General features: G+C 51.7%; 1 protein-coding gene and 1 pseudogene across 3 annotated transcripts; one reads left to right on the forward strand and one right to left on the reverse strand.

The window, feature by feature from the left end:
* Positions 1 to 520: 520 nt before the first annotated feature.
* LOC125686037 (coiled-coil domain-containing protein 81-like) lies at positions 521 to 9879 on the reverse strand. 3 transcript variants are annotated; one of them, XM_048929668.1, is made up of 12 exons: positions 9198 to 9879; positions 5532 to 5593; positions 4827 to 4980; positions 4328 to 4584; positions 3912 to 3982; positions 3450 to 3529; positions 3217 to 3328; positions 2737 to 2857; positions 2029 to 2166; positions 1588 to 1730; positions 1254 to 1379; positions 521 to 1150 (listed from the first exon to the last, which is right to left on the reverse strand). In XM_048929668.1, exons 2-12 carry the CDS (start codon positions 5544 to 5546, stop codon positions 1030 to 1032), a joined length of 1338 nt encoding a protein of 445 aa, XP_048785625.1. In that variant the 5' UTR covers positions 5547 to 5593; positions 9198 to 9879; the 3' UTR covers positions 521 to 1029. The 3 variants fall into 3 exon arrangements, with proteins under 3 accessions (XP_048785625.1, XP_048785624.1, XP_048785623.1); XM_048929667.1 differs by lacking the exon at positions 9198 to 9879 and adding an exon at positions 6098 to 6535; XM_048929666.1 differs by lacking the exon at positions 9198 to 9879 and having other exon boundaries at positions 5532 to 6535.
* LOC125685955 (E3 SUMO-protein ligase RanBP2-like) lies at positions 9661 to 24926 on the forward strand (annotated as a pseudogene).
* Positions 24927 to 25531: the final 605 nt, after the last annotated feature.

Here is a 25531-nt window from a genome sequence, read left to right on the forward strand (position 1 = left end):
GTCTCTTCTCGCTCCCCTTCCCTTCAGCTCCCCGTCCCCTTCCGTTACCTTGCAGCGTCTCCCCCCGCTTTCCTTCCCTTCCCCTCCCTTGCGGTGTTTCCCCCCGGTCCCCTTTCGTTCCCTCGTGCTGTCCTCCCCCCTTTCCCTTCTCTTCCATTACACCATCTCCCCCCCGTCCCCTTCCCTTCCCTGGCACGAGAACCTTTCTCGTGTCACACGGGCTGAATTCAGCTCAGCAGAGTCTGGGTGCTGGGCACAAGAGAATTCTGCCACAGCGTTTCTATTTCTGTTGCGGGAAGGGAGCGATGGGGATACGAGGGGATGCATGACTTGTGCACAGGAAACGTGCACGGCCGGCAGAGATGGCTGCCGTCCTGGGCACCCGCTCTTGCAGAGCATGGTCCTGCTGGGCCTTGGCAGCGGCTCTCCTTGCCACCCAAACTGCTCTCTCAAACCACCCAAACGGCTCCAGCTTCCTCACGTCAGTTGATGGCGACAGACACGACATCAGCAGACTGAGTGGAAATAAAGCCAATTCATTTTTATTGGGAATACTGCATCCAAAACTGAGGTCCCCGGTACAAGAAAGACGCAGAGCTCTTGGATGAAGTGCAGAGGAGGGCCCCTAAGGTGATCAGAGGCCTGGAGCACCTCTCCTGTCGAGAAAGGTGGAGGGAACCAGGCTTGTTTAGCTTGGTGAGGAGAAGGCTCCGGGGAGACCTCACTGCGGCCTTCCAGTTCTTGAAGGGAGGCTGTAGAGTAGAGGGGGAACGGCCGTTGATGAGGCCGGATGGTGACAGGACAAGGGGGAATGGTTTTAAACTGTGAAAGGGGGGCAGAATTTGGTTAGATGTCAGCAGGCGTTCTTCACACGGAGGGTGGTGACGTGCTGAACAGCTTGCCGAGAGCTGGGGGACGCCCCATCCCTGCGGGCATCCGAGGGCAGGCTGGATGTGGCTCTGGGCAGCCCGGTGGCGGTGATCTTCGAGACCCTTTTCAACCCAGGCCGTTCTACGAGTCTTTGGTTTTCTACGATCTTCCATTCACAGGTGGAAATCTGGACGGCTTCCCAGCCCCCGTGCCGAGAGCTCCACCGCGGTCACCACCGATGGCTGCACCTTCCCCTCTGGAGCCGTGCGAGCATTCAGCCCTAGGGAAGCGAGAAGAGCACGGAGCGTTAGGGCTGAGCGCAGGCAAGTGGTGCAGGCCGGGCTGCAGCCCGGCTCTCAGGATCTGCTGCCTACGGAGCTCACCGGAGGAGGTGCCGCTTCTGCTCCAGCTTCTGCCGGTTTCTTTCTGCTGTGCCGGCAAAAACCTCTTGCTGATGGAGGTGCGGCTCCAACCTTCGGAGCACCTGAGCCGCTCGCGGGGAAAGGAGGCTGCAACAGGAGGAGAAAGTCATCCCTCGGGCTCCGCTGAGCCGCCCCTGCCTCTGCCCTCACCCGGCCCCGCACCCCCTGCTGCCCCCCACGTGTCCCCAGCCTTGCGCCCCGCCAGCAGTTTTTGGCCCGGGCCGTGCCTGTCCCTGAGCTGCAGTCACAGCTGCCCGAGAGCCTCAGGCAGCCGGCAGAGCCCACACACACTCACTCAGCATGCAGTGTCAGCTTGGTCGTCGTCCCCATTATACTTCCCGGCAGCAGACCCTCGTCCTTCCTCCATCTCCTTCCCACTTGCTGTCTCCTGGGCTGGGCTGGAGGATGTGGAACACGCACTCTCTCCCTGGCCAGCAGCTGCCAAAGAGGAGACGCTGTCAGCAAAGCGGCTGGGAGCACGGGGCTGTTCCCCAGAGGCCCTCTGCCAAGGGCCCTGCAGCAGGCCCCGGCAAGCAGGAGACTCGGCCCTGCCGGCCCATGGCTCCCGCCGCCCTTCCCTTCTCCCTGCAGGGCCGTGCCAAGCTCTCCTCCCGGGAGGAGCAGGCCAGCCCCTGCCATGCTGCACGGCGCCCATCCCGCTCCCACCCCCTGCGCCCTGCTGAGCTCGCACCCTGGCTCAGCGGCTGTTGCCAGCAGGGTCGATCCTTGACGGTACCTGGGGCGGATGCTGGTCCTCCCCTGCGCTCCAGCCTTCCCATGCCGCCATTTCTGCCTGTGCTCGCTCTATTTGCTGTTGGTGCATGGGCCACGTGTGGTCTGCTTCTTTCCACAGGGCAGACTCTTTGCGGAGCTCCTGCAGAGACACAGCAGCATACAGGATCAGCCTCTGCCCCTGGGGCCTTCCTTCAGCTCCCCACTCCTGCTCCTCGCCTCTGCCGGCCTGTCGGCACTGCTTTGCCCCTGAAGGACCAGGGGCCCCAAAGGCAGGCCGGGATCTACAACTCCTGGCCAACGTGGCTCAGAGGCCGTATTCCTCTCTCACGGCCCCTGCTCAAAATCAGTGCTGTGGCAGGTGGCAGGCCAGGAGGCGAGAAGAGACGGGGAAAGTGTGCAGCACCCTCCATCTACCAAAGAGGAGCTGAAGGAGCGGACAGAAATGTGAAACGGTGGCACCCGAAGGGCTGTGCTCCAGATCACTGCACACACAGAGGCTTTTGCTTCCCTCCCTGCAGAAGCACTCAAGGCCAGGCTGGTCGGGCTTAGAGCAACCCGGTCTAGAGACAGGTGTCCCTGCCTGCAGCAGGGGATTGGAACCAGGCGGTCTGAATGGCCCCTCCCTACCCAAACTTTCCTAGGATTCTACCGTCCTATCATTGGTGCAGTCTCAAGCAGCACAGTCCCTGCAGCAAGGCAGAGCCGATACCTGCAGTGCTCTCTTAGACTCCTCGGTGGCAGGGAGTGCAGCGCTGGTCTGGGCAGCAGATGTTTCCTTCTGTCCCGCTTTCTTTGTCCCACGGGAGCTGCCTGCACACGGCGGGAGCGCACTGCAAACAGACATAAGAGGAGTCTGCAGGAGCCCGGGGCACCTCAATTTCCCCCGTGCTCCCACAGCCATCAAGATGGGCTCCGGTGCAGAGCAGAGAGACCCCTGAAGGGAGAAGAGCTTCTGCTATCGGAAGGGATCGGCACTCAGCTCCCCCAGGGACCGGGGACCAGAGTAGAACAAAGCTGGTGTGTCTGCCTCAGGCGATCGTGCTGCGCGCTTGCCGCCCTGGAAAGAACGGCCCCCCCAGGACACACGTGTGTCAGGAGCCTTTGTGGGTGCCGAGAGCTGGCAGCTCCAAAGGGGAGGCCGCTCCTACACGAGCGCACGCATCTCCTTCTTTTTGCCCAAGGCCCTCACCTGCCAGAAGGCTCCTTCGCCACATCTTGCTGCCTTGAGCTCGGCTTGCGCTGCAGCAGCATGGAGGGGGGAAGTGTCTTCCGCCTCTGCAGCAGCCTGCCGGCAGAGACCCCTGGAACCAAGAGAGAAAGAAGTTCTTCAGAGCAGCCCCACGGGCACGGCACGTGAACCTGGATCCGGTCACCCGGCACGGGACAGGACCCCCCTCCTTACAGCTGGGACCCGCTCCTCACCTTTACTCATCTTCCGCTGTATGGCAGCTTTTTTTTCTGCGGCGGCCTCTGCTCTGCTCTTTTCCACGGTGAGCTGAAACCTGGAAACAGAGAGTGACAACCCTTGAAGAAGGATGACCTCCTGCCCCACGCAGCTGGTTGGTGGTATTTATCCCTGTGCTCTGCAGAGCGTGGCGCCCTTTTCCTTCCTGGCCATGCCAAACCAGCACACGTAGCCCAAATTCCTCTGCACGTGCAGTCCATTCTCTCTGAGGGGAATCGGGACAGCTTGGGCACCAGAAACACAACCCTGATTCCCCAAAAAGCCAAAAGGCAGCAGTGGAGAACCAGGAGCCAGACTTTCCAGCATTTCTCCCCGACTAGAGGCTGAGCACGGAGACCCAGCAGGGCACGACCCAAAGGAGGAGGTGGAAGGAAGCCTGTCTACTGGCCAGCTAAGTGCTGCAGAGGAAATGCACTCACCTCGGGAACACGTGGATGCCATGGGCAGCGGTCTCTGGCCCGAAGTCAGCAGAATCGTCTGTCCAGAATCTCTGCAAAGGGACACAGACCTGCTGGAGGCTTGCCAAGGACATTTTTTCATGGCTCTTGTTGACAGGAAGCAAGCCTGGCTCCCATGCCAAGAGAAAGCTGCTCTCCACCAAAGCCTCCTCCGTGAACATCAGAGCTTTGTTCTGCTCTGAAGGAGCAGGATGGCAAAGTAGCGAGGCCGTGCAAGAGCACTGCCAGGCTTTCTGCATGGGCAGAGATCCGGGAAATCTCTTTGCCAGTGGAGAAAGCCGTGGGGGCAAGCGTGGGGAAAGGCATTGGACTGGCCTGCCACGTCCAGGCTGGCCAGCGGTGATCCGACGGCGCACCTCACAACCTCCTCAACTTACGGTGTGGATCAGTGCGAGGACGGGGGCATTGCTCTCCAGCGTTTCAACGCAGCTGCAGAAGAACCTCATGAGGAGGAAGCCGTCTTGGCAGGTCATAACGCCGAGGTTCTTGAACACGAATGAGACGGGCTCCCTGCTCCTCAGGAGGTGACAGTACAGGAGCACGCTCTCCCGCACGCAGCGTGGCACCAAGTGCAGCGGGACGCCGGAGGCTCGCGAGAGCTGCCGGTAGTTGAGCGGCTCAATCTTGACGTCGTCTGCAAGGAGAAGGCACATCCTCACTGCCACAGCCAGCCCATGCAGCATTCATAACCAAATCCCACAGAAAAGGTGCTTTGGAGAAACAGCTCTTGGGCTGCGGTTCCTCCTGGAGGAACTCGCGCTGCACCCCGAGCTTTGCAGACACTTCTCTGCTGCTCCCGGCCGTTTCCAAAGAGCAGGGAGAACACAGCCGGCCGGACGTGGGGCGGGAAGGGGAAGGTGGCTGCTGCCTTCTCACCAGGGATGATGTCGTTGGGAGACTGGAGTTCCTGCAGCCACAGCACCCCGATGTCCAGCTGGAAGACAGGCCTTAGAACCGAAAGCGCCTCTTCTTTGCTGTGGAATTGCTCTCGGACCCCAGCAAAGACCCCGAGTCCCGGAATCAGGACTCCCTGCACAAGGAAAAGACAGAAAGGCTGACGAGCGTGTACTTTAGGGGCGGCAAAAGCCACGAACATCAGGAGCGTGGGGTCACTGCTCTCCACCCTCCCCACTCCTGATGGACAGCGGAGTGAGATGGGGCTCTCTGGAAAGCATTGGAAAAGTCTGTGCTCCCTGCAAGACAGTCACCTCCGCACAGTATTTCCCAACATCCCTCGGCTAGAGAAGAGCCCGGGCATGGACAGCACAGGGCTGAAGCCTGGGACCGATCCCAAGGATTATCCTCGGCACAGGGCCAGAAAAACCCCCCACCCATTTCTCCCTTTGCTCTCCCCGTTCTGACCAGGGCAGAGTGAAGCCCCTGCGTGTGCCAAACGTTTGCTCAGAGCAGCTCTGGCCTTGGCTTTCCCTCCCAGTTGGCCAACAAGCCGCTCTGGGCACCCGGCTTGGGCTCAGCGTGCTGCTCAGTGTGGTGCTCAGGGAGGGATTGCTCTGCGGGGCCCACACTCTGGGCAGGACTGAACCCCTCTCCAGGGCGAGGGTCACCAGCACACCAGCCCACCTTGTCCAGCTTCATCTGTTCCAGGATGTAATCAGACACAGCGTCCCAGACTGCCACAATCTCTGCAAAGGAAAGAAAAGACAAGTCAGGCTCCAGGCCAGCCTCTTCACAGCTGCTTGGCAAGCTCCTCACACAGACAGCGATCGGTGCAGGCACACGCACACACCCCAAAAAAGCACCACCATGGCTACCAGAGCTGGGCTTTGCTCCGATTTCAGCCTTATTCGGAGCCCCAGGGGGAAACGGGGACATAGGAAGCCTCTGGGACACAGGATGCCTTTCCTCCCAGAGCTGCAACCTACGGAAACACCGTCTGCCAGGGAAACCTGGCCTCGGACTGCCCTATCACAGGGGACCGAGCATGCCTAAAGGAAGCGGGGGCTCTGGGCAGCTCTGCTCTCGGGACCTGGCTGCCACGTGGTCCCCAGAGCCCAGCGGGACCCTTGGGCAGGGCTCTCGCAACAGCCCCCAGCCACGTCCAGCCAAGCACAGAGAGCAGGAGCTGCGGCTTTGGACAGCCAGCAGCCCCGCGCGATGCCTTGGGAAGGGGGTCCGGACAGCCTTACCTTCAGCAGAGAGTTCCAGCAGCGTTGGGAACGCGTAGGCCAGCTCTGAGCTGACGCTCACAGTCCAGCAGCCTTCCATGCGGCTTGCCGACAGCCTCAGTTCAGAACTAAGGATGCCCTCCGCCAACAAGGCTCCTCAACCAACCAACAATTCTCTGCAAAGCGCCCCTGCTCCTCCACGCGTCAGTGAGGGTCACCCAGAGCAGCCTGGCTGCCCCGGAATCGACTCCTGGTCGCAGAAGGACAGAGCCCCTGAGCAGTGCTGCAGCAGCGCCCAGGCCCTGCAGGGAAGTGCCGGCCCTGCCGCTGCCCCGGGGAAGATCTGCTTGTGATGCAGCGCATGGCATTGTGACATCAGCCCGTGTCACCTGGAGCTCTGTTAGGCATTGTGACATCAGCCTGTGTCACCTGGAGCTCTGTTAGGCATTGTGACATCAGCTCGTGTCACCTGGAGCTCTGTTAGGTCACCGGCACGGAGAGGGCAGCTTCTCTTCCAGGAGCAGTTCCGCTCAGCTTACTGAATTACGGTACGCAGGAAGGCAAGCCTAACTTTAATGGCTCGGTAAGAGCAGCTGTCTGCCTAATAAACAGAAACCTGTGCATTCACAGGCACACGCACACCAGGTGAGGTTGAAATATCGACCATCGCTGTTCTTTACTCGGCAAACGGCACGAGAACCTGCCATGTGTCACACAGGCTGAGGCTGGTGAGCTGCTGGCACAGCTGCCCAGAGACGCTGTGCGCACCCCGTCCTGAGGGGTGTTCAGGTCCAGGCTGGGTGGCACCCTGCGCAACCTGACCTGGAGCCTGATCTCACTGTTGGCCGCAGCAGGGGGTTGGAACTGGGTGATCTGTGAGGCCCCGTGTGCTGAAAGGCAGCCACGTGGTCTCCCCAGAGCCTTCTGCTCTCCAGGCTCAACGAGCCCCAGTCTCTCAGCCTCTCTCCAAAAGAGACGTTCCTGATGCTGGCCTTTCAAGTCCCGTTGCTGATGTCCAAGTTTTGTGCCCATCGCGTGCTGACGCTGTTGTGCCAATCCATGGGCTCAACAGGGAGAACAAAGACACCAATGTCTTTGGGACAGGCTTATTTTATTGCCTATGACAACGTAACACGAGCAATAGTATTTACTGGCAGCCTCTGTAGCCAGGAGAGAAGCTTAACAGACAAGGCAATAAGCAAGGCAGTGGGCCTACTCATGGCCATGTGAGCTCAGCGATGGAGAAAGGTGCATCACCACCTGCCCCAGCACTTTGCCATCAGCCAGACCCGCAGCCACTGGGGAGCCCTGTTTGCAATGAGGATCTGTGGGGACGTGGATTGGGGATGGGAATGGGGTGGGGGATGGGGACGAGGTATGGAGGGAGGGATACGAGATGGGTTTGAGATGGCTATGGGGTGGATGCGATGGATATGGGATGGGATAAAGGTGTGGGATAAGGATATGGGATGGCTATGAGATGAGGCTGTAGTGGTTATGGGGCCATAGGGGCTACTGGTGGGACATCTCCAGATCATCCTAGAGACTCCTCAGAGCTCCTGGGCCCATCCTCGGAGTTTCCAGATCCTTCAAGGGATCCCTGGGAGCATCCTGGAGACCCCCTGGACATCAAGACCCCACTGGGACATCTCCAGACCCTTCAGGATGAACCCATGGATCCCCCTGGACCCACCTGGGAACACCCCCGCATGCCCCAAACCCCTCGAGGACATCTGCAGATTCTTCTGCATGACTCCAGGGGTGGATAGGGGAGGTTGCGGGAGGGAGAAAAGGGGCTAGCGAGGCTTCTAGAGGTGGAAAGAGGGTCTGGAGGTGGAGAAAGGGTGGAAGAGGGAAACTGGGGGATTGTGGTGGGCTAGAAGCCCTGTGATGTGGAAAGGGGACCTGGGGGTGGAGAGGGGATTGTGAGGGGGAAAAGAGGAGAAAGAGGCTTCTGTGAGTGGAAAGGAGGGTCTGGGGGTGGAGGGGTACATTGTGGAGGGGAATATTGTGGAGGGCAACTTGAGGAGTTGAAAGGGGGAAAAGGGGTTTTTGTAGGGCAGAAAGGGCAGGTCTGGGAGTGGATGGAGGATTGTGAGGAGAAAAAAAAAAGGAGTGGGGTCTCTACAGGGAGGAAAGGGGGTCCAGGAGTGGTGAGGAGGTTGTGGGGGGCTTCTATGGGGTGGGAGTCTGGGGTAGACCTCAGGGGAGTATTGGGGGGGAGAAGAGAGGAGTGGGGTGCCTATGGGGTTGAAAAAGAGTTGGAGGGGAATTTAGTGGGTTGTGGAAGGGAAAGGGGTGAACAGAGCCTCTGCAAGGCAGAAAGCGCATCTGGGGCTGGAGGGAGGAAGGGGTGGGAGGAGAGAGCCAGGGGTTGCGGGGGGCTTCTATTGGGCAGAAAAGGAGTCCGGTTGGGGGGGAATGGAGGTCAAAATGGGGGAACTGACTGCAGGGGTCAGGGAGGAGCACACAGGGGGTACAGGGGACTCCAGAGGTCAGAAAAAGGGGTCAGAAGGTGGGGGGAGCAAGGAGGACACGGGACCCTGGGGGCCAAAGAGAAGGTAATGGGGGGTGATGGGAGACTCTAAGGATCAGAATGGGGGAAATGGAGTGGGGGTACCCGGGAGGAGGAGAGGGGATTCTGGGGGTCAGATAGAGGGGACTGGGAAAGTGGGGGGACTCTAGAGCACAGAATGGGGAGACTCGTGACGGGGTGGAGGGACATTAGAGATCAGAACGGGGTACAGGGGAGGGATCGGGAGGGCGGGGGGACAGATAGGTGGACCCTGGGGGTCAGAATGGGGGAGGCGCAGAGGGGAGGGCTGGAAGAGGACTACAGGGATCAGAACGGGGGAAACGGAAGGGGGAAAAAGAGGGAGGGAGGCGCAACCCCGGGGGTCACACAGAGGGACGGGGGGGGTTGTGGGCGATCCGTGGCAGGGGGAGGGGAGGAGGGCAGTGAAACGCACGGGGTGGGGGAGGCGGGGAGACGCAGGGCAGCCGCCCCCGCCGAGCGGAACCCCGAGCACCACAGTGACGGCACGAGGCCAACGCAGAGCGGCACGCGGCCCCTGCAGCACCTGAACCCCGGCCCCCGCCCCGATGCCCCCCGAACAGCCACCTGCAGAAGCCGAGGCGGCTCTCGGAGGCCCGGCTGCTCCGCACGGCCGCCTCCTGCTCGGGTCGCGGGGCTGATGACGTCACTCAGCGGGGACGGCGCCTCGCCGCAACGACGGAGGACGGCTCGGTTCCGCCTACCGAGGACAGCTGGATTCCGACGGGGGACGGACGGGGCCGGCGGCCGTGCCTTCCCCTGACCTCCCGGCGTCCCCGAGGCACGGGGCGGCGGAGCGCCGCTTTCTCCGCGCGGAGCCTCGCGGCTCCGCCATCCCCCCGGCCCCATCGCTCCGCTTCCGGGGCCCCGGCTGCGGCTGCGGGGACGTGGGGGACCTCAGCGAAGCCGAGCCCGCGCCGCCCCGGCCCCGCTCCGCTCCGCTCCGTGCTTCCTGGAGAGCGGCGAGCACGGGCTGGCGGCCGCCGGCAGGTGGGGGAGCGGGGCGTCCGGCGGGCGGCGCGGCCCGGCGATGGCGCTGGGGAACTCGCTGGAGACGAGCGGCTCCGCGGGCGCCTTGATGTCGCGCTCCAGGCGGCGGTCGCGATGCCGGCCCGAGGCCGGCGCTGTGCGGAGCGGGACACTTCTACGTGCGTGCTGGAACTTTCCTGCTGGAAACAGCCCAGAGCAGCGCGGCACGATGGAGAGATGCGTGTGAACTCGCAGCCTGGTGTTACCTGAACAGTTTCCATGTAAGTCCCTGTTCAGTTTGTGCCTGCAGTGGTTGCAGTTGAGTGCTCTTTTTGTGCTTTTTCTTTTTGTCTCCAGGGCGTTAAGATAGAATTTGACTTTCAGTGTCTCCTAGTCTGCTGGTTTCTGCCTACTAATACACTATTTGTACGCACTGCTAGTCCCAAGTGTAAAAGAAAATACTGCTCTTTTCCTGTCACTTCTGTTCCCTTCTTTGTTCCAACAGGTTTGCTGCTTTTTTTTCTTTCTTTTTTTCTTTCTTTCTTTTTCTTTTTTTTTTTTTTATGGTAAAGCTGAGGCAGACATTTTCAGTCTTCACTATCCTATGGGCTGTAGATGAAAACAAAGAAAACGATGGGCATCGGGCTGAATTGTTCCTGAATAGATGAGACTGACAGCTACTTATTTTGAAGACAATTGCAGTGCCCTTATAATAAAAATTCACAGTAACTCTGGAGAACTGGATTTGAAAATGCCTTGGGACTGCTGTCAGCCCATATGCTAAAAGAGTGGCTTAATTACAGGGAGAGTGTAAGTTAGAAATTTGCAAATATCATAAGGGGAAATCTTGCTTCCCAGCCTGAAGCAGCAGGAACAACCCACTGCATCAAACATTGTTGTCCTTGTTTGAGTGTTCTTATGTGACACCATGTTTCTCTAGGTCATGTGCTGCTGAACTGAAGCCACGGCAAGGAAGACTTCTTGAAAGAGATTGTGGAATCTTTTGCAAACAAAAGTGGTTTATTTACATTGTTTGAAAGCCTCGTTGGGAGTGGAGCTTCTAAAGAGAGATTTTTCTCGGCACAGATGATGTGGGAGATGTCAGTCCCCAGGCACCAGAGCAAGGAGAAGTTACTGAACACGATATTGGTGAGAGGTGCTGCTTAAACTCCGCATACACGTGACTCTGTATCAGAGGTTCTTCTCCAAGTGCTTCATTTGCAGCAACAGACCAGTGTCTGTCATAGCTGTTCATCGTTCCCCTAATGAGAGGGTGCTTTGCAAGAAGTTTCACCTTCAGCTGCAGCGGAGAGGCAGCGTCATCATGCCAGGTTCTGAAGAATTTCTCACATACTTCCTGCTTCCACACTGTTGTCTTCTGGTCTGTTCTGATTCATTTCCAGTTGAAGCTGCCTGTTGAGCTTTGTGTGCTTGTACGCTGGTAAGGGCTGACAGGAAGGCCCGTACTTATTTATGTGTCATCTATGAACACAGGTTAGAGGCATGAAAGTGAAATAATTCCAGCATGAGTTGTGAACTAATGAGGTCTTCCCATTTTTTAAGCTTAACCTGATGATGAAGTCTGGCTTTGAATTTGAGCGTAACAAGAGTAGAATGCTGGTGGCCTCCTACTTGGCTGTTAGTGGTCGGAAACATGTAGACTATTCAGGGTGCAAAGCAATGAGGCTTATGGCCCTTTCTCTTTGTATGTGTGTTATATTTGTGCATCTGTTTTATATATAAAATAGAAGTTTCTGCTACTGCGGCCTCTCTGAAGAAGTTTGTTCATCATGTTTTGAAATACATAACGCACCATTTAAAAAACGGTTTGTGCTTCTTGCTCGTAGGCCAAAGATTTTCCTTGTTAGAGAAGTGTGATGTTATCTCCATTCTGTGCTTTGTCAAAACCACTGACAAGTGCCAATGTACTTTGGTTGCGCCCTTCTGTGAAGTAGCTGTTGCTTCTGCAGGAGTTATTTGTGTAATGTGAACAGGTGCAGAAGTTACTTGAAGAAAGCAGCATCTTACTTGGAACTTCTTAGTTGCAGCTTGTTAGACAGAGGCGAGCAGGTGGGAGGAGGTTGGTGGGGAAGTGCTTTGATGGGAGAAACGTTCAGAGCTCGCTCCTCTAGCAGTGAAACCCAGCTCTGATCAGATGCAGGTCTTCCTAACTCGGACGCAGACCCTAGCTTCTCACAACCCTTGTTGTTGCACAGGTGCTGTTCGGATGCACAGCTGTAGTCTCCAGCACCTCGCGTGGCTTGGCTTGCAGTGGAATTCTGTGTCAGTGTTATTCCCACTGCGCAGATCGTTACAACAACTTTTTCACTCGCCCACGAGACATCGAGACTGGAAACAGGTGCTCCTGAGTCTGTTTGCCTGCTGGTCCCTGAAGTAAGCAAGCTTCCCAAGTTCTTAAATGCATTTAAATGCCGGGTTTTTGGTCCCTAATTCCTTCTGTTTGTTTGTTTTTACCAAAGCAGGATTTTTTCCTCGGGATGGTGTTCACTAGCAACTTAGAACTGCAAGAGAAGTTCAGCACTCATCGTGGCACACATCAACCTCCTTGCTTACCGTTGCTGCTGTGCAAACAGAACTGTACTGAGAAGCAAAGGTCCTGGTGGGATGCTGTGTGTACTCTCATGCAGAAAAAAACAACGTAGGAATTCTTCAGTTTGGAAATATTGGAAGCAACCTTCTAGAGGGCTTCTGAATAGATTGCCATGGGCTGCATAAAACCAGTTCCTTTTGTTTGAACGTTCAAGGCTTTTTGCTGCAGGGGTGTGAGATGGTGAAGAGCTTTGTAAAAACGGGCTTTATGGTTTCTGATACTGCATTTGTAAAGTACTGGCTTAGGACTAAAGCTGCTTGTTGTGTTCATCAAACAAGTGACGTGTGAGCAGATGGAAAAGAGGGAATGCTAACTGAGGAATGTTTCTGTTGACATTCAGGCCGGACTCGGCAGCCACGGTGAAGCTTCTTGTACAGCATGGATTGAGTACTGTGTGAGCCCTGGAGAGACACGGCCTTCACCTGCCTTAATTATACACTGGGCAAGAAGCCTGCAAGCAACAGTAAGTTAAGATTGTCTGTAAATAAGTACCGTCTGTTTTTCTCTGATGTGCAAAGGTAACAGGCTAAATAAAATCAGATGAGAATGTAGTATTGAGAAGTGCTGCTGATTTTGGTGGCATGACTGGAGCAACCACCTTGCCTGACAAGTACTCTCTACCTCACGACTCTGAACAGCACAGGTAAAAGCAACGTTGTTTTCTCCCCATGTTGCTTTCTGTGACTATAGAGAGACCTTCTGAAATACGTCCCAAGTGTCAGAGAAAAGTTCTTGAAACTTCTCGAGAAAACAACTGCATCAGAGAAGAAAAAGTAAGAATGACATTTTATTGGAATTTTCTGTGACAGTTTGAATTTCTCTTCCTCAACAGGGCGTTAGCCTGAACTCGTGCGACCAGAAGGAATCTATTGGAAGAAGCGTCTGCTACTGGAAGGAAATTCTGCTTAGGTTGAAAACTATCAAAAAGCACAGAAGTATTCCTGAACCTGCTGATCCTCTCTTCAAGCATTTCCATGGTGTGGACATCCAGGTACTGATGGATATTCAAAGAGGAGAGTAAGAGGGGTTGTACGTCGCGGGCTTGCATGCGAATGGTTGTTTGGTTGGTGTTTTGTTTTGGTTGGCTTTGTGTGTTGATGGGTGGTGGTTGTCTTATTTTTTTGTCACTGTACTGCTAATGCTGAGATTTGGTAGTATCTTTCTGTTGAACTCCTCGGAGTTTTAAAACTCTGTGATTGGAGGACACTGAACTGCCTTAGTACCAGCTTTCTGAAAAGCTGCTTTCCTGTCATACAGGGAAACCAGGCATAGTCTTAACCTCCTCCTGTCTGCCTACTTACTAGATGCTTACAGTCTTACACCGACTGTTCCAGGTGTCCACACTGTGTTGTGTGTGACTTGTCTGTGGCTTTGGTTGTAGGTCCTCCAGGTTGCAGCCTGTGAAGAAGAGGCACGTGTGGCTTTTGCAATGCTGGGTGCAGCTGAAGGCAAAACTGATGATGCTTTATTAGCCTTTGAAGCTGTTAACAATGCGGTTTCGTACTGGAACCTATGCACTGTAAGTTTGTGAATTGCATTCCCTCAGAATGCTTTTCTGTCACTTGCGTTCTGACCAATTCTTCCTGATGGATATGCTGTTACTTAGCTTTGTCAAAGAAAGGCAGAGGAGGTTGAGAGTGATGGTGTGCTACCAGAGGAACAAGAAGAACGCAAAGCCTGTCTTGTTGAAAGGCAGCACTGCCTGATGAAGGTGATTGAGGAAAGCTCCTCTGACCCGTCAGTAGCTGCCCAAGTAAGTAAAGGAATTAATGCTTGTGTGAATGGTCCTCTTAGTTAATGTTAACAGATGGAGGGCTTTCCTGGGGGAAAACAACAACAAAAACACCCAGAGTTTCTGCAGAAAGCCGTGTGCACTGTTCAGCCGTAGATCAGGACGCAGTCTCTTGCTCTGAGGAAGAATTGCCCTCACGACTTGCGTTTCCAATCAATTTCTAGCTGCCGCTATCTGTTAGAGCTGTGACGGAAATGCTGAGCGCAGTGATCCGGGAGCTTGGGGAGAACGGTGAGGAGGGAAGTCTTGCCTCCAGAAACATCTCACGAGCTGCGCACGTGGAAGTGAAAGATGCAATTCCATCACCCAAGAAGTTCTCTTCTCACCAACTAACACCTACCAGGTATATTAGCCGGTTACTCTTTTAGGGAAGTGTTCCTTTTGTGTAAGAAAATCCAAGTTCAGTAAGCCTTTGCTCAGACTCTCCTTCAGTGGGCAGAAGATCACAAGTCCTTACTTCAAAAGCTGTGTCAGCAAGTGGAAGCTTTAAATGTAAACAGCTTTTGTCACTATACTGGATGCAGAACAGTTGATCTTTTTGTTCTGGTGAGTACTTTGTGACCCAAGCACTGAACTAAGCTTCACTTGCCAGGCTGCCTCTTAACTCAGTGAAGAGAACTGCTATAAACATCCGCTTAAATTCAGGGCAAGAGTGAAACTTTGTTGCCTACAAACTGTAATTTGGTACTCAGATATAGGAAGTAATCCTGAGGATTGTGTGTGCAGAAAGTTGTGCTTTCTTCAGCTTAGCTGTTGTCATCTTGGCTCTGGGTTTATTTCTAGCTTCAAGGAACAGTCTCGGTTCTGTAAAGCATGGGCAGATCGTGGATTATTGCAGCAGTTAACTCTTCTTTTTTTTTGTCTCAGATCTTGAACGTGCTTTTAAATAGCAAAGGAGCGTAGGGATCATTCCTTGGGTTTTCCCCACATACCTGTGTTTCATACGTTTCCATTCTCTTAATTGAAACCCTGTCTTTAACAGAATGAAACACGGGAAATGAAACGTAACAGTTGCAGTGTAAGCGTGCCATCTCATCGCTGGCCTGCTGAAAGCTGTGGAGCAGATCCTGTGTCAGATGGTTATGGGAGAGCACAGCATGTTTGTGAAGCTCCTTGGAAGGGTAAGTTGATGCTGAATTTTTAATTGACCGCGTAGCTAAACAGAGTGAGACTTCTTAAAACCTTTCTGCAGTGTTCTGAGATGAATGAGTAAAACTGGTCCCTGGGGAAAGTACATTCAAGTCAGAAATGAAAACTGGATGTAAACCCTTTTCTTGGTGTTCCTTTTCAGTTGCTACCTCTGGCCCGTCTGTTTGCAGTAGCCAGTCACCTGCTGTGACTCGCAGTGTCTTTGAAGAACTGCTGCAACCAATGTACCACCAACAGAGGTGAGGACAAACGAATCTGCTCAAGCCATTTCTACTGCTTTGTTGAAAACAGCTGGTTGTGATTCTGTGTGCAGCTGGGTATAACTGCGGTTCCCTAGAGAGCATTTACTGCACTTGAGGTCTGCTGGAGACAGGCAGAAAGTTCCATTATCAGCTGATCTTTGGGATGTGGGATTTGGGAGAAACAGCCAGCAAGAGATGTTTTTAACGTGCTGGCACATGTCCTCTGCTCGTTGTCTGCGATGTTCTTTTCCCCACAGTAGTATGGGGACTTGCTGGTTTTGACTTTTTTGATACTGAAGGAAATGAGTCAGTTCACTTACGCTTCTCTCCAGTCTGTGTGTTCAGATACCATCCAAGTTTTGAACGTATGATTTCAGTTTAAACTGGTGAGAGTTGAGATCTAATTTTAAGGTGCACCTTGCTATGAAGAGTGCACGTTGCATGGGCTTCAGCCCCCTGATCCCTTTTTCTCCTTTTGCACGAGGAAGTAACGGTGTGTTTTTCTTTAGGCACCTGTCTGTGGCATGAACGGAGCTGCACCTCAGCACGTAGACGTGCTCAGCAACAAGCGATCCACGCGCCGCCCCTGCACAGCACTTGTGCTGGTGTGTTTCCTCAAGGCACCTGTGGTGCACCTGTGTGTTTTGATGCTCCATCTGCTGGAATCCTTTCTCCTCGTGGAGGTGATGATCGCTACAACTACGGCCTGCCCCAGGCGAGCGCAAATCCACCTCTGCCTGAACCAGGCTGTTTTACAAAACCTGCGTTTGCACCCACAGCTTTAAAACCTGCAGAGTCCTGTGTCGGTGCCGCACAGGACAAATTAGGATCCGCCTTTGTGAAAAAGGAAGGGCAGTGGGACTGTAACATCTCTTCAGTGAGAAATGAACCCACTGCCCCAAAATGTGTTGCCCTGCAGAACGCAAACAAAACTCGTTCAGCAGTATCTCTTCAAGAAGTTTCCTTTAAACTCGATGGGAAAACCCCAGCGTGTACCTCTCAGAATCTGGCAGATGCTGAAGCGAAGCCTGCAGAGGGAAGATGTAACTTCTCAGTGTGGATGCCTCCAGGCGGATTTAAATTTGGCATAGAGGAGTGCAATACAAATTGCGCTAAGAAAGATGATCCACCCAAGGAGCGTACAGCAGACTTGACAAACATGGATGGAAAAGACAAAAATGAACTGCCCTCAGGTGGTGGAGTTACACTCCAATCTCAAGAAACAGCAAACAGGGACAAGAGTGAACACACCTGTGAGAAAGGCACGTGGATAACACCTCATGTTTCTGGTACGAACGCAGCCAAAGCATCTCCTTGTGGTGCGAACTCTGTAGCTGTGCTGGAGGAAGCTACCAGGGAACAAAGTGACCTCAGCCATGGTGGTGATGGTTCTGATGCTGCTGTAGAGGCCTCAGAGGCTTTAAGCACCTCTGAAACGCCAAGAAAAACCATGGTTTCTGCTCCAAAGTTTGTATTTAGGTCTGAATGTGTCAAGAGCGTTTTCAGTAATGAAAAGACATTCCCATCTGGCAATACCTCTGCCATTGGTTCCCTCTTTGGATTCGGCTTTAATCCTCCAGGAAAGAGCGCTGATGGAATTTCAACATCTCAGAAAGCAGAGCAGGAAAAACCGGGAGTGGCTGAAGCACCCAAAAGCTGCAGTGCAGCTCAGAAGAGCCCAGAAGAGATGTGAAATAAGTTCTGTTCAGTCGCTGTGTCATATCTTCTGGAATTTCATATGCTCAGAGCTCATCGGTAGTACAGCTGCTGCAGACAGGGAAATTGTGGCCAGCACACTGGATAGCTTAAAAATCAAACAACTTCCTGTGCAGCGTGGTGCAGGCAGTGTTGCATTGCTAAAATGAATTTCAAACGCTGGAACCTGTTGGGCTCTTCCTAATGAGGTTCAACACGGCAAAGTGCAGGGTTTTGCATTTGGGCCGGAAGAACCCCAGGCACCTGTAGAGGCTGGGAGGAGCAGTCCTTGAAAGCAGCTCGGCAGAGAAGGACCTGGGGGTCCTGATGGACGAGAGACTGAACATGAGCCAGCAGTGCGCTCTGGCAGCTCGAAAGGCAAATGGGATCCTGGGCTCCATCAGGAGAGGGGTGGCCAGCAGGGACAGGGAGGTGATTGTCCCTCTCTACTCGGCTCTTGTGAGGCCCCATCTGGAGTACTGTGTCCAGGTGTGGAGCCCTCAGTACAAGAAAGACATTGAGATTTTGGAAAGGGTCCAGAGGAGGGCGACTAAGATGATCAGGGGGCTGGAGCACCTCCCCTATGAGGACAGGCTGAGGGAGTTGGGCTTGTTCAGCCTGGAGAAGAGAAGGCTGCGGGGTGACCTCATTGCAGCCTATCAATACCTGAAGGGAACCCACACCCAGGAGGGGAGTAAACTCTTCAAAAGGGCTGACAACAGCAGGACTAGGGGAAATGGTTTTAAGTGAAGGAGGGAAGATTTAGGTTGGATGTTAGAGGGAAGTTCTTTACTAGGAGAGTGGTTAGGCCCTGGAACGGGCTGCCCAGGGAAGTTGTGGATGCCCCGTCCTTGGACGTGTTTAAGGCCAGGTTGGACGGGGTCCTGGGCAACCTGATCTGAATGTGTATGTTTGGTGGCCCTGCTAGGCAGGGGGGTTGGAACTACATGATCCTTGGGGTCCCTTCCAACCTGGGTGATTCTGTGATTCTGTGATCTGTGATTCTGTGATTTTGAGAAGGCAGGGCTTTTCATTCACTTCAGTGCATGATGAGTGTCGAGCTGAGGGTACAAAGCCACTGAAGAAAGGAAAACACTGAATAATTCTGCATTATCTGATGTCAGAATTGTAACAGTGCTGTAGGTGACAACAGCTTCTGGGGAAATCACGCATTACTGTGCTGTGTTTTAGGTGGAGGTAAAGTCTGGAGAAGAATGTGAAGGAATTGTCTTCAAAGAGAGGGCAGAACTTTACAGCTGGGCCAGAGATGCTGCTCAGCGGAAGGAGCGCGCTCTTGGAGAGCTGAAGGTCCTCTTCCGGACACAGCAGAAGTATTCCAGGACCCTCATGAGAAGGGACCAAGTTGTTGAGGTGCGTGCAAAGCATGTCATCGCCACAGAAATGAACTCCTTGCCCTCTGAAACATCAAACTGTTTGAATTTGGACAGCTACAGGTGATGCTGGTGAGTCGGTTGGGTGGTTTTTACAGTTCTTTTCGGTCTCTCCTGCAGTTTGTTTGGCTTTGTTTTACCCTGGAGATCCTACAGAACAAAAGCTGCTGATCTCTGGCTGCAGTGAGTAGAGCTAAGGAAATCTCTTCTTGGGTTTGTTTTCAGACGGTGAAGTGGAAGTAGAGCGAGTTGCGGTCAGATGAGAAGTTCAAGAACTGGCTGATTCTTTCGAGAGGAGATTGAAGAATGCCAGCAAAGCTTGTCAGAGCTGCAGAAGGGCCAGCTCTCTCTGGCAGCGGAGCTGTCAAAGGACACCAGCCCTGTTGTGTATTTTGACGTTTCTGCCAGCGATGAACCTTCAGGACACACAGCCACGGAGCTGCTTTCACACATTGTCCCTCGAACAGCTGAAAAGTTCAGGGCCCTGTGCACCGGGGAGAAAGGCTCGTGGATTCAAGAGTACCACGTTTCACAGGATAGTTAGTGACTTCCTATGTCAGGTAAGCTTAATGTGAAGGCTTTTCACGGAGAGAAAAAACCCACCTGGGCTGCAGCAGCGCATGGATCCTGCCTGAAAGTGGGCTTTTCCGGTTTTTGACTGTAGTGAGAGTAGCCAAAATCAGCAGGGCTGCTGTCAGCAGCGATGCCTCAAGCTTTCCCGACACTTCTAGAGACGATCACGTTTTATTCTTGGACAGCTGTGACTTCATGGGAACGCCACAGCCTGCATGTGAGACTTCATTTTGTTCATGCTGTTATCTGCCTGATCGCTCCTCTTTGACAGCTGTTTGATTTGTGGGCTCTTGAGAGCCAGCTTTCAGCCTTTGGCAGCAGCAGGAAGCGGAGCTCCCGACGTGTTGTAGGCAGCGTTTGCTCTGCTCAGGGGCCTTGGCTGCAGCGTGCGTGCAGAGAACAGCGTGTGTGTTTGGCATGGCTGTGCAGCAGAGAATGGAAATGGTAGTTTTCTCATTTTTCAGTGCCTCCCAGGACAGGACTCTGTGGTAGATCAGAAATTGGTGTGCGTGTTGGATTTGCTGTTTAGCAGGTGCATTCTCCTGCTGCATCTCTGTGTATCTCTGTATCCTACTGTACTTTGACTGCAGGAGTTTTCTCGCAGTAGGGTCAAGGCCACCCAAACTCAGTTCTGTTGTGCTTTGAGTATGGAGCCCTTTCAAGGCTTGATTATAGACCTAGCAGAGTAGAAGCCAACGCTGTGTGAACGACAATTCAAGAGTGTCCTTTTCTAGAAGAAGAGCAAGGCAAAAGCGAGGACGTAATTCTAGCGATTCAGTTGCAGGCTTCTTTTAACTTTGTGTAGCAGGGCATTTTACATCCTGTTACTGTGTTTCCTACAGGTGAGTTCATTCTTGATTGTGTGACTGCTATAAACAACCGCTGGTATCCAGAGTGCTTCTGCTGTGATATCTGCCAACAGGTATTGGCAGGTATTGGATTTGTCAAGAATGCTGGCAGGTGGGTCTTCACCCTTCCTTCTGTCACTGGTAATGATGAAAATGGAATGAAAGTTGGGAGGGATGTGCAGGGTTTGGTTCCTAAAGCTTTCCTGCTGAGATGGAGTAAGCGAAGTGTCTTTTATGAGGAAAAGGTCTTAGAATGCATCACAAAACTGAGAGTGGTATCTTAGAATGTGCACGTGAAATATTAACTACTTATCCACTTTGACACCAGATTTCCTGTCAAGTGTGTGTTTTGTGCTGGTGATATTTCAGGATCAGTAGGATGATACAGTGCCACAGACCCTTAGAAAAGAATCAGATGCAGAAGTTTTGTAATTTTTAAACAGATTTTTATTTTCCTGACGTGGGTTCCCAGTATGAGTCCAGTTTATCACCGTTTTCACTACTAAATGCTCTCATTTCAGTGGGATCCTTCAGGGATTTTTTTTGAATAGACGTGTAGCTGTTGCTTTCATATCTCTAATGTGATACACACAGTTATGTAGAGAATTAGGGCCTGTTTTGCCATCCAGCTTCCGATCTAAATCTCTGAAGAGTCTGAGGGTAAAGCATGGGAGTGGGGCGGGATGGAAGACTGCAGTTTGCAGCACAGGGTGCTTCCTTAGGAAATAGGAAATCTGGGTGCCAACTTGCTTATGGCAGCAAAATGATTGACATTATTTTTCTGATACAGAGGGCAGAACATTGGTCTTCTTCAGCTGCCTCAGTCGTTGTCTTGCCTACATTCTTTGTTTTCAGTTGAGTTGCCTGAGCATGCTTTTCTTGTCAGCTTCCCCTCACCTCGTCTTGCCGGCTTCTGCAGCTGCAGAATACGGAGCTGCGTGTTTCTGCGTCCCCCAGCGATGCATGGATCAGGGGCAGTGCAGGATGTAGCACACGTTGTTAGTTGTTTGGTTCTTAGTACAGGGGAAGCTCTCATTTCGGTGTCATGGCAGAGGCTGGTTTGAAAAACAACCTGTAGTACTGTGTCAGTGCTATTGTCAGCTTACATTTTTCTTTCTCTGATGTTTGACATCATGGGGAAAATGCAGAGGCGTGCATTTTGCTTTGGGTTACGTTTATGTAAATCTAATGAAACCGGTGCTAAGAGAGCCAGGATGTAAGCCAGGCAATGAGTACAGCTTTCTGACCTGTTTGTGACGAGTTCAGTAGCTATTTTCAGAGAGATTTGATGCATCCTACTTAGCAGGCTTTTCTCGGGATCAATCAAGCTTGTTTAAAATCTGTACTTTTCTTCGTAGCATTTTGTTTGTGCAAAATGTGAAAAGCCATTCCTGGGTCGTGGTCATCAAGAGAGAAAAGGCTTGGCGTATTGTGAAACCCACTGCAGCCATCAGGTAAGGCTGCATGTTTTTGAAAATGGTGATTTTTAAACTCACAAACAGATGTTATTAATGGGAGCAGGAAAATCAGGGAGAGTCTGTTTCCTTAGGATCACCTGTGAGTGTAAAGCCTAATCAGTAGGTGTTCTGCTGCAGTCGGTTTGTGCGGGTTTCTCTGTAGGTAAGTTTTGCATTGCAGAAAGAAAACTGCAGGTAATTCACAAAGGATAGCTGGGCTAATCAGAATCTAATTGCTCTTCAAGCTTAGTGTTGCTTATCTTGAGCTGTTTCAAGCTTTTGCAGATGTCTAAGATGGGAGCAGCTTGTGACACCCAGTTTTCCCCAAGCACATCAGGACGATCTGCCGCTCAGGAGCTGTGGTTTCACACAAAGCCTTTGGGTGGCGTGGACTTCCTTACAGCTGCAGTTCTCAGACGACCGTGCGTTAAGATGCGCTGCATCAAGCAGCTCTTCCATCCGGTTGCTGAAGACCAACAAAGACTGAACTTGGCAGAGGACAGCACCTAGCATTGAAAGAAGAGCTGTACGTAGTTGCACCGTTTCCCTCCAGCCTCCCTTGACTGTGCGGTCCAGGACCATAAGGATAGAGCTTTCTGCTTTGGAAGCCAGGTGCAAGGGTCACGTACGCATCTTTGCTTGGATAAATAAAGGAGGATTACATGTGGGAGTTGTAAGGCATCTGCAAATCACAGGTGGATCCTAATTTTGTCAGCGATGAGGGGCAGGTGATTGAAATATTGCTGGCATCCCTGCAGACAATAAATGCCATGTTTATCAATAGTACTAATACATGATTAGCAATAGTATTGCAGTCATGATAGAGCAAGAACATGCAGCAGGCAAGAGTTGTGTGTTGATTGGATGTACAGATGTTCAGCTGGATGCTTACTAAACATGTGTATGTGACTCTTCATTGCTGGATTTCAAATGCTCAGGATTAGGGAAGCAGCAAAACAAAACTGTATTTGTAGAGTAGATGTAAAGAAATGCTTTCATCTTTAATACTATAAAGACATTTTGTGATTAGATGACGCAAGATTGAATTGGGAACCCAAATCAGATTTGCCATCATTCTCCTTTGTTTAAACTGACAGAAAACAGGAAAGCTATTGAGATACATTTGAGAAATTACTGTCAATAAAATCAATTAAAAGTTAGTTGTTTCTCCTTCCTCTTCAGCTGTGTGGTGATGTATGTTTCCACTGCAGTCGTGTGACTGATGGAGATGGTAAGCAGTTCTCTAGCTGTTTTCTTAGCTCAGTTACGTTTTGATGAAAGTTCTTTCTGAAAGTGGAAGGAAGCTCCTTTGTTGAATCCCTCACTGCTCCCATTAGACCACAAAGAGGCATTCTCTCTATCAGAAATCAGGATAGATGTGATTAGTCAGAGGCCAAATGGGAAGAAGACCTTACAGCAGCTGTTTTGTGATGATGGAAGATCAAACAGGAGCTAAAGAGAACTGTGGTCAGCTGGAAACCTTTTAGCAATAACCAAAGGCCAGGGATGCTGGGATGCAGAGGAGGCTTCCTGCCCCCAGCGGCTTTAAAAAGGGACACGTACAGCTGAGAGGATGAGCACATGGGCATCTCCCCGAATGGACTTAGTGATCACGACTGTCAAAATGTTTAGAAACCGAGCAGTTCAGGTGGGCTTTGTGAGGGATTATTTTTTTCAAGTGCCTCGCTTCCACTGTTTCAGTTTGGGTGCTGGAGATATTCGCCTGTCTGTCACAGGCACCTGTCTGTTATGTGGGAGGGACTCTGAGGCTGTAATCAGACAGCAGATGACGATGCGTGCCTTTCATCTTGAAACGCTCCCTTCTCTCTCTGAGCACACGTGTGCAGATTTGTCGATAACAGACAACTGCTGTCAACTCACCTGAAAGGTTTCTGACCCTGACAACGCACCGATGCAGGCGGGCCATTGCGCACGGTGATCTCTGAGGAATTGCAGACTGAGAAAGTATGCTTGTGAGCACCTGCCAGAGCACTCTTTGCAAAGTGCCCCAACGATATGGGCAGGTAGCGTCATTGTTATTAGTGACAATATCAATATGCAAATTCAGCACGCATACAAAATTTCCCGTGGCCTGGGCAAGAAGCCAAACGTACCTCATTTCCTGGAAAAAATAACACTTAGACTTCAGGTTGGAGAGCCCCATTGAGGAGCCTCGTTAGAGGTGGTTTGACAGGGACCACACTTGTAAATACAGTCACTGTACAAATGGCCTACTTCTGATAGTTTGTTCTTACACGCTGCATCTTTGTAAATCACACAGCATGGAATATCTGTGTGGAGTCGAATTCCCACTGGAAGAAACAAATAGACTCAGATCCAGTTGAATTTTGCTGTATTCCATTCAGAATAACCCATTAACTTCATATAAGCATTTGCACTTTATTTACTGTTTGTGCCTTATTCTGCTGGACTGACCATATGTAAGTGTTCCATTATATATATAATATATGTAGTTTTATTTTTCTTATTTTTGTGCAGAAACTATGTACGAGGTATTTTCAAAAGATAACAAAATTTGCCTTAATTATGCAGGATGCAAGAGGAATTTTGTTTCAAGTGTGAATGCCTGAGCTTGAAGTTTAGCTTCTAGGCTTCCCTGACTTCTGGAACAGCAGTGAAGATGCGTATTCCAGTTAACGGGCAATGTTACTTCTACAGTGTGAGTGTAAATATATGTGGTTTGATCCTACTGGGATCTGTTTCTTCAGCTGTCTTCAAGAACTGCGCTCACAAATGGTCAGAATTCACTGTAGGATGCTTGTGATTGTTTTGTACTATTAAGTTCTGTCCATGAGAGCTTGTTCTCCCTATTCTGTCAAAAATACTGTTAGTTAGGAATTCTTGATGGTACTGTGCTCTCAAGTATGCAAACCTTTTTTTCGTATTAGAGGCACAATTTTTATATCAATGCATCGTAGCAAGCCAGATTTCCTTTCCTCCTTATGGAAAACCAGATGCTTTCAAACATCTTTCCAGTGTCATGAATAAAGGCTCCGTTCTTAAAACCTGTATCCCCTCCGTTATGTGAAGGCTTGAGCGGGGTGGAAAAGCACCCAGGCAGCCTGCCTTCTTTTGTAACACTGTTGGGATTTTGGGCTGTGCCATGGGTTCAGTTGCTCGTAGTCAACAGCGATTCCTTGAAACTGTAATTCAGTTCAAGTGTGTTTGTTTTGTCTTGATTAGTTTTGCTTTTCCACGTGCCGCTGCCCACAGGCCCAGCCTTGCTGCTCAGAGAGCTGGGAACAATCCCTAACTTGAGGCTGCACAGCTCTGCCTCGCGAGGTTCCGTCCACCCCTCGCTGGCAGGGTGCAACCATCAGCCTCCCTGGGCTCTGTGGCAGTCCTGGGCCCTTCACACATCATGTTTCGTGCCGTTTGTTCAAGTTCTTGATAGTGTACGCTGTGCTATGCTGTGCTGTGTCTGATGCTCAGATGTGAACTAGAAGAAAGGGGGCTTGCTTGACTTGGTTAGAGTTAGTTTTTGGTTTGGGGTAGGGAAAGCTTAGGTTAGGGTTAGTGTTAGAGTTTGGTGTTAGTGTTGAGTTTTAGAGTTATGCTTGGGGTTAGGGTTTGGGCTAGGGTAGGGTTAGGGTTCGGTTAAGTTTGAGGGTAAGGGTTAGGGTTAGGTTCAGTGCTAGGTTTACATTTAGGGATAGGATACAGCTGGGGTTAGGATTAAGGTTAGGATTAGGGTTAGTGTTTGTTTTGGGTTAGGGACTGGGTCAGGGTTAGGGTTGATGTTCAGGTTGGGTTAATATTAGTGTGAGGGTTAGTATTTGCAAAAAGGTTTAGAGCAAGGTTCCAGGTTTGCATTAGAGTTAGGGTTAGGGTTAGAGTTTGGGGTTAATTTTGGGTAGTGTTAGGGTTAGGGATTGGGTTTGGTTGAGGGTTAAACTTACGGTAAGATTTAGGGTTAAGCTTAGGGTTAGGGTTTGGAATTAGGTTTAAGATTAATGTTGTGGCTAGGCTTAGAGTAAGGTTTAGAGTTAGGGTTAGGGTTATGTTTAGGGCAGGGTTTGGGTTAGGGTTTGGGTTAAAGTTAGGGTTGTAGTAGGGTGTAGTATCCTCTCTACAGATTGTATTGTGATACACGATTGAACCATTTGCCATTTCACATTTAATCCTTAGGGGAACCGAGTAAATGGGAGTTTCA

The sequence above is a fragment of the Lagopus muta genome, chromosome 30, assembly GCF_023343835.1.
Source record: "Lagopus muta isolate bLagMut1 chromosome 30, bLagMut1 primary, whole genome shotgun sequence".
NCBI classification, from domain to species: Eukaryota; Metazoa; Chordata; class Aves; order Galliformes; family Phasianidae; genus Lagopus; species Lagopus muta.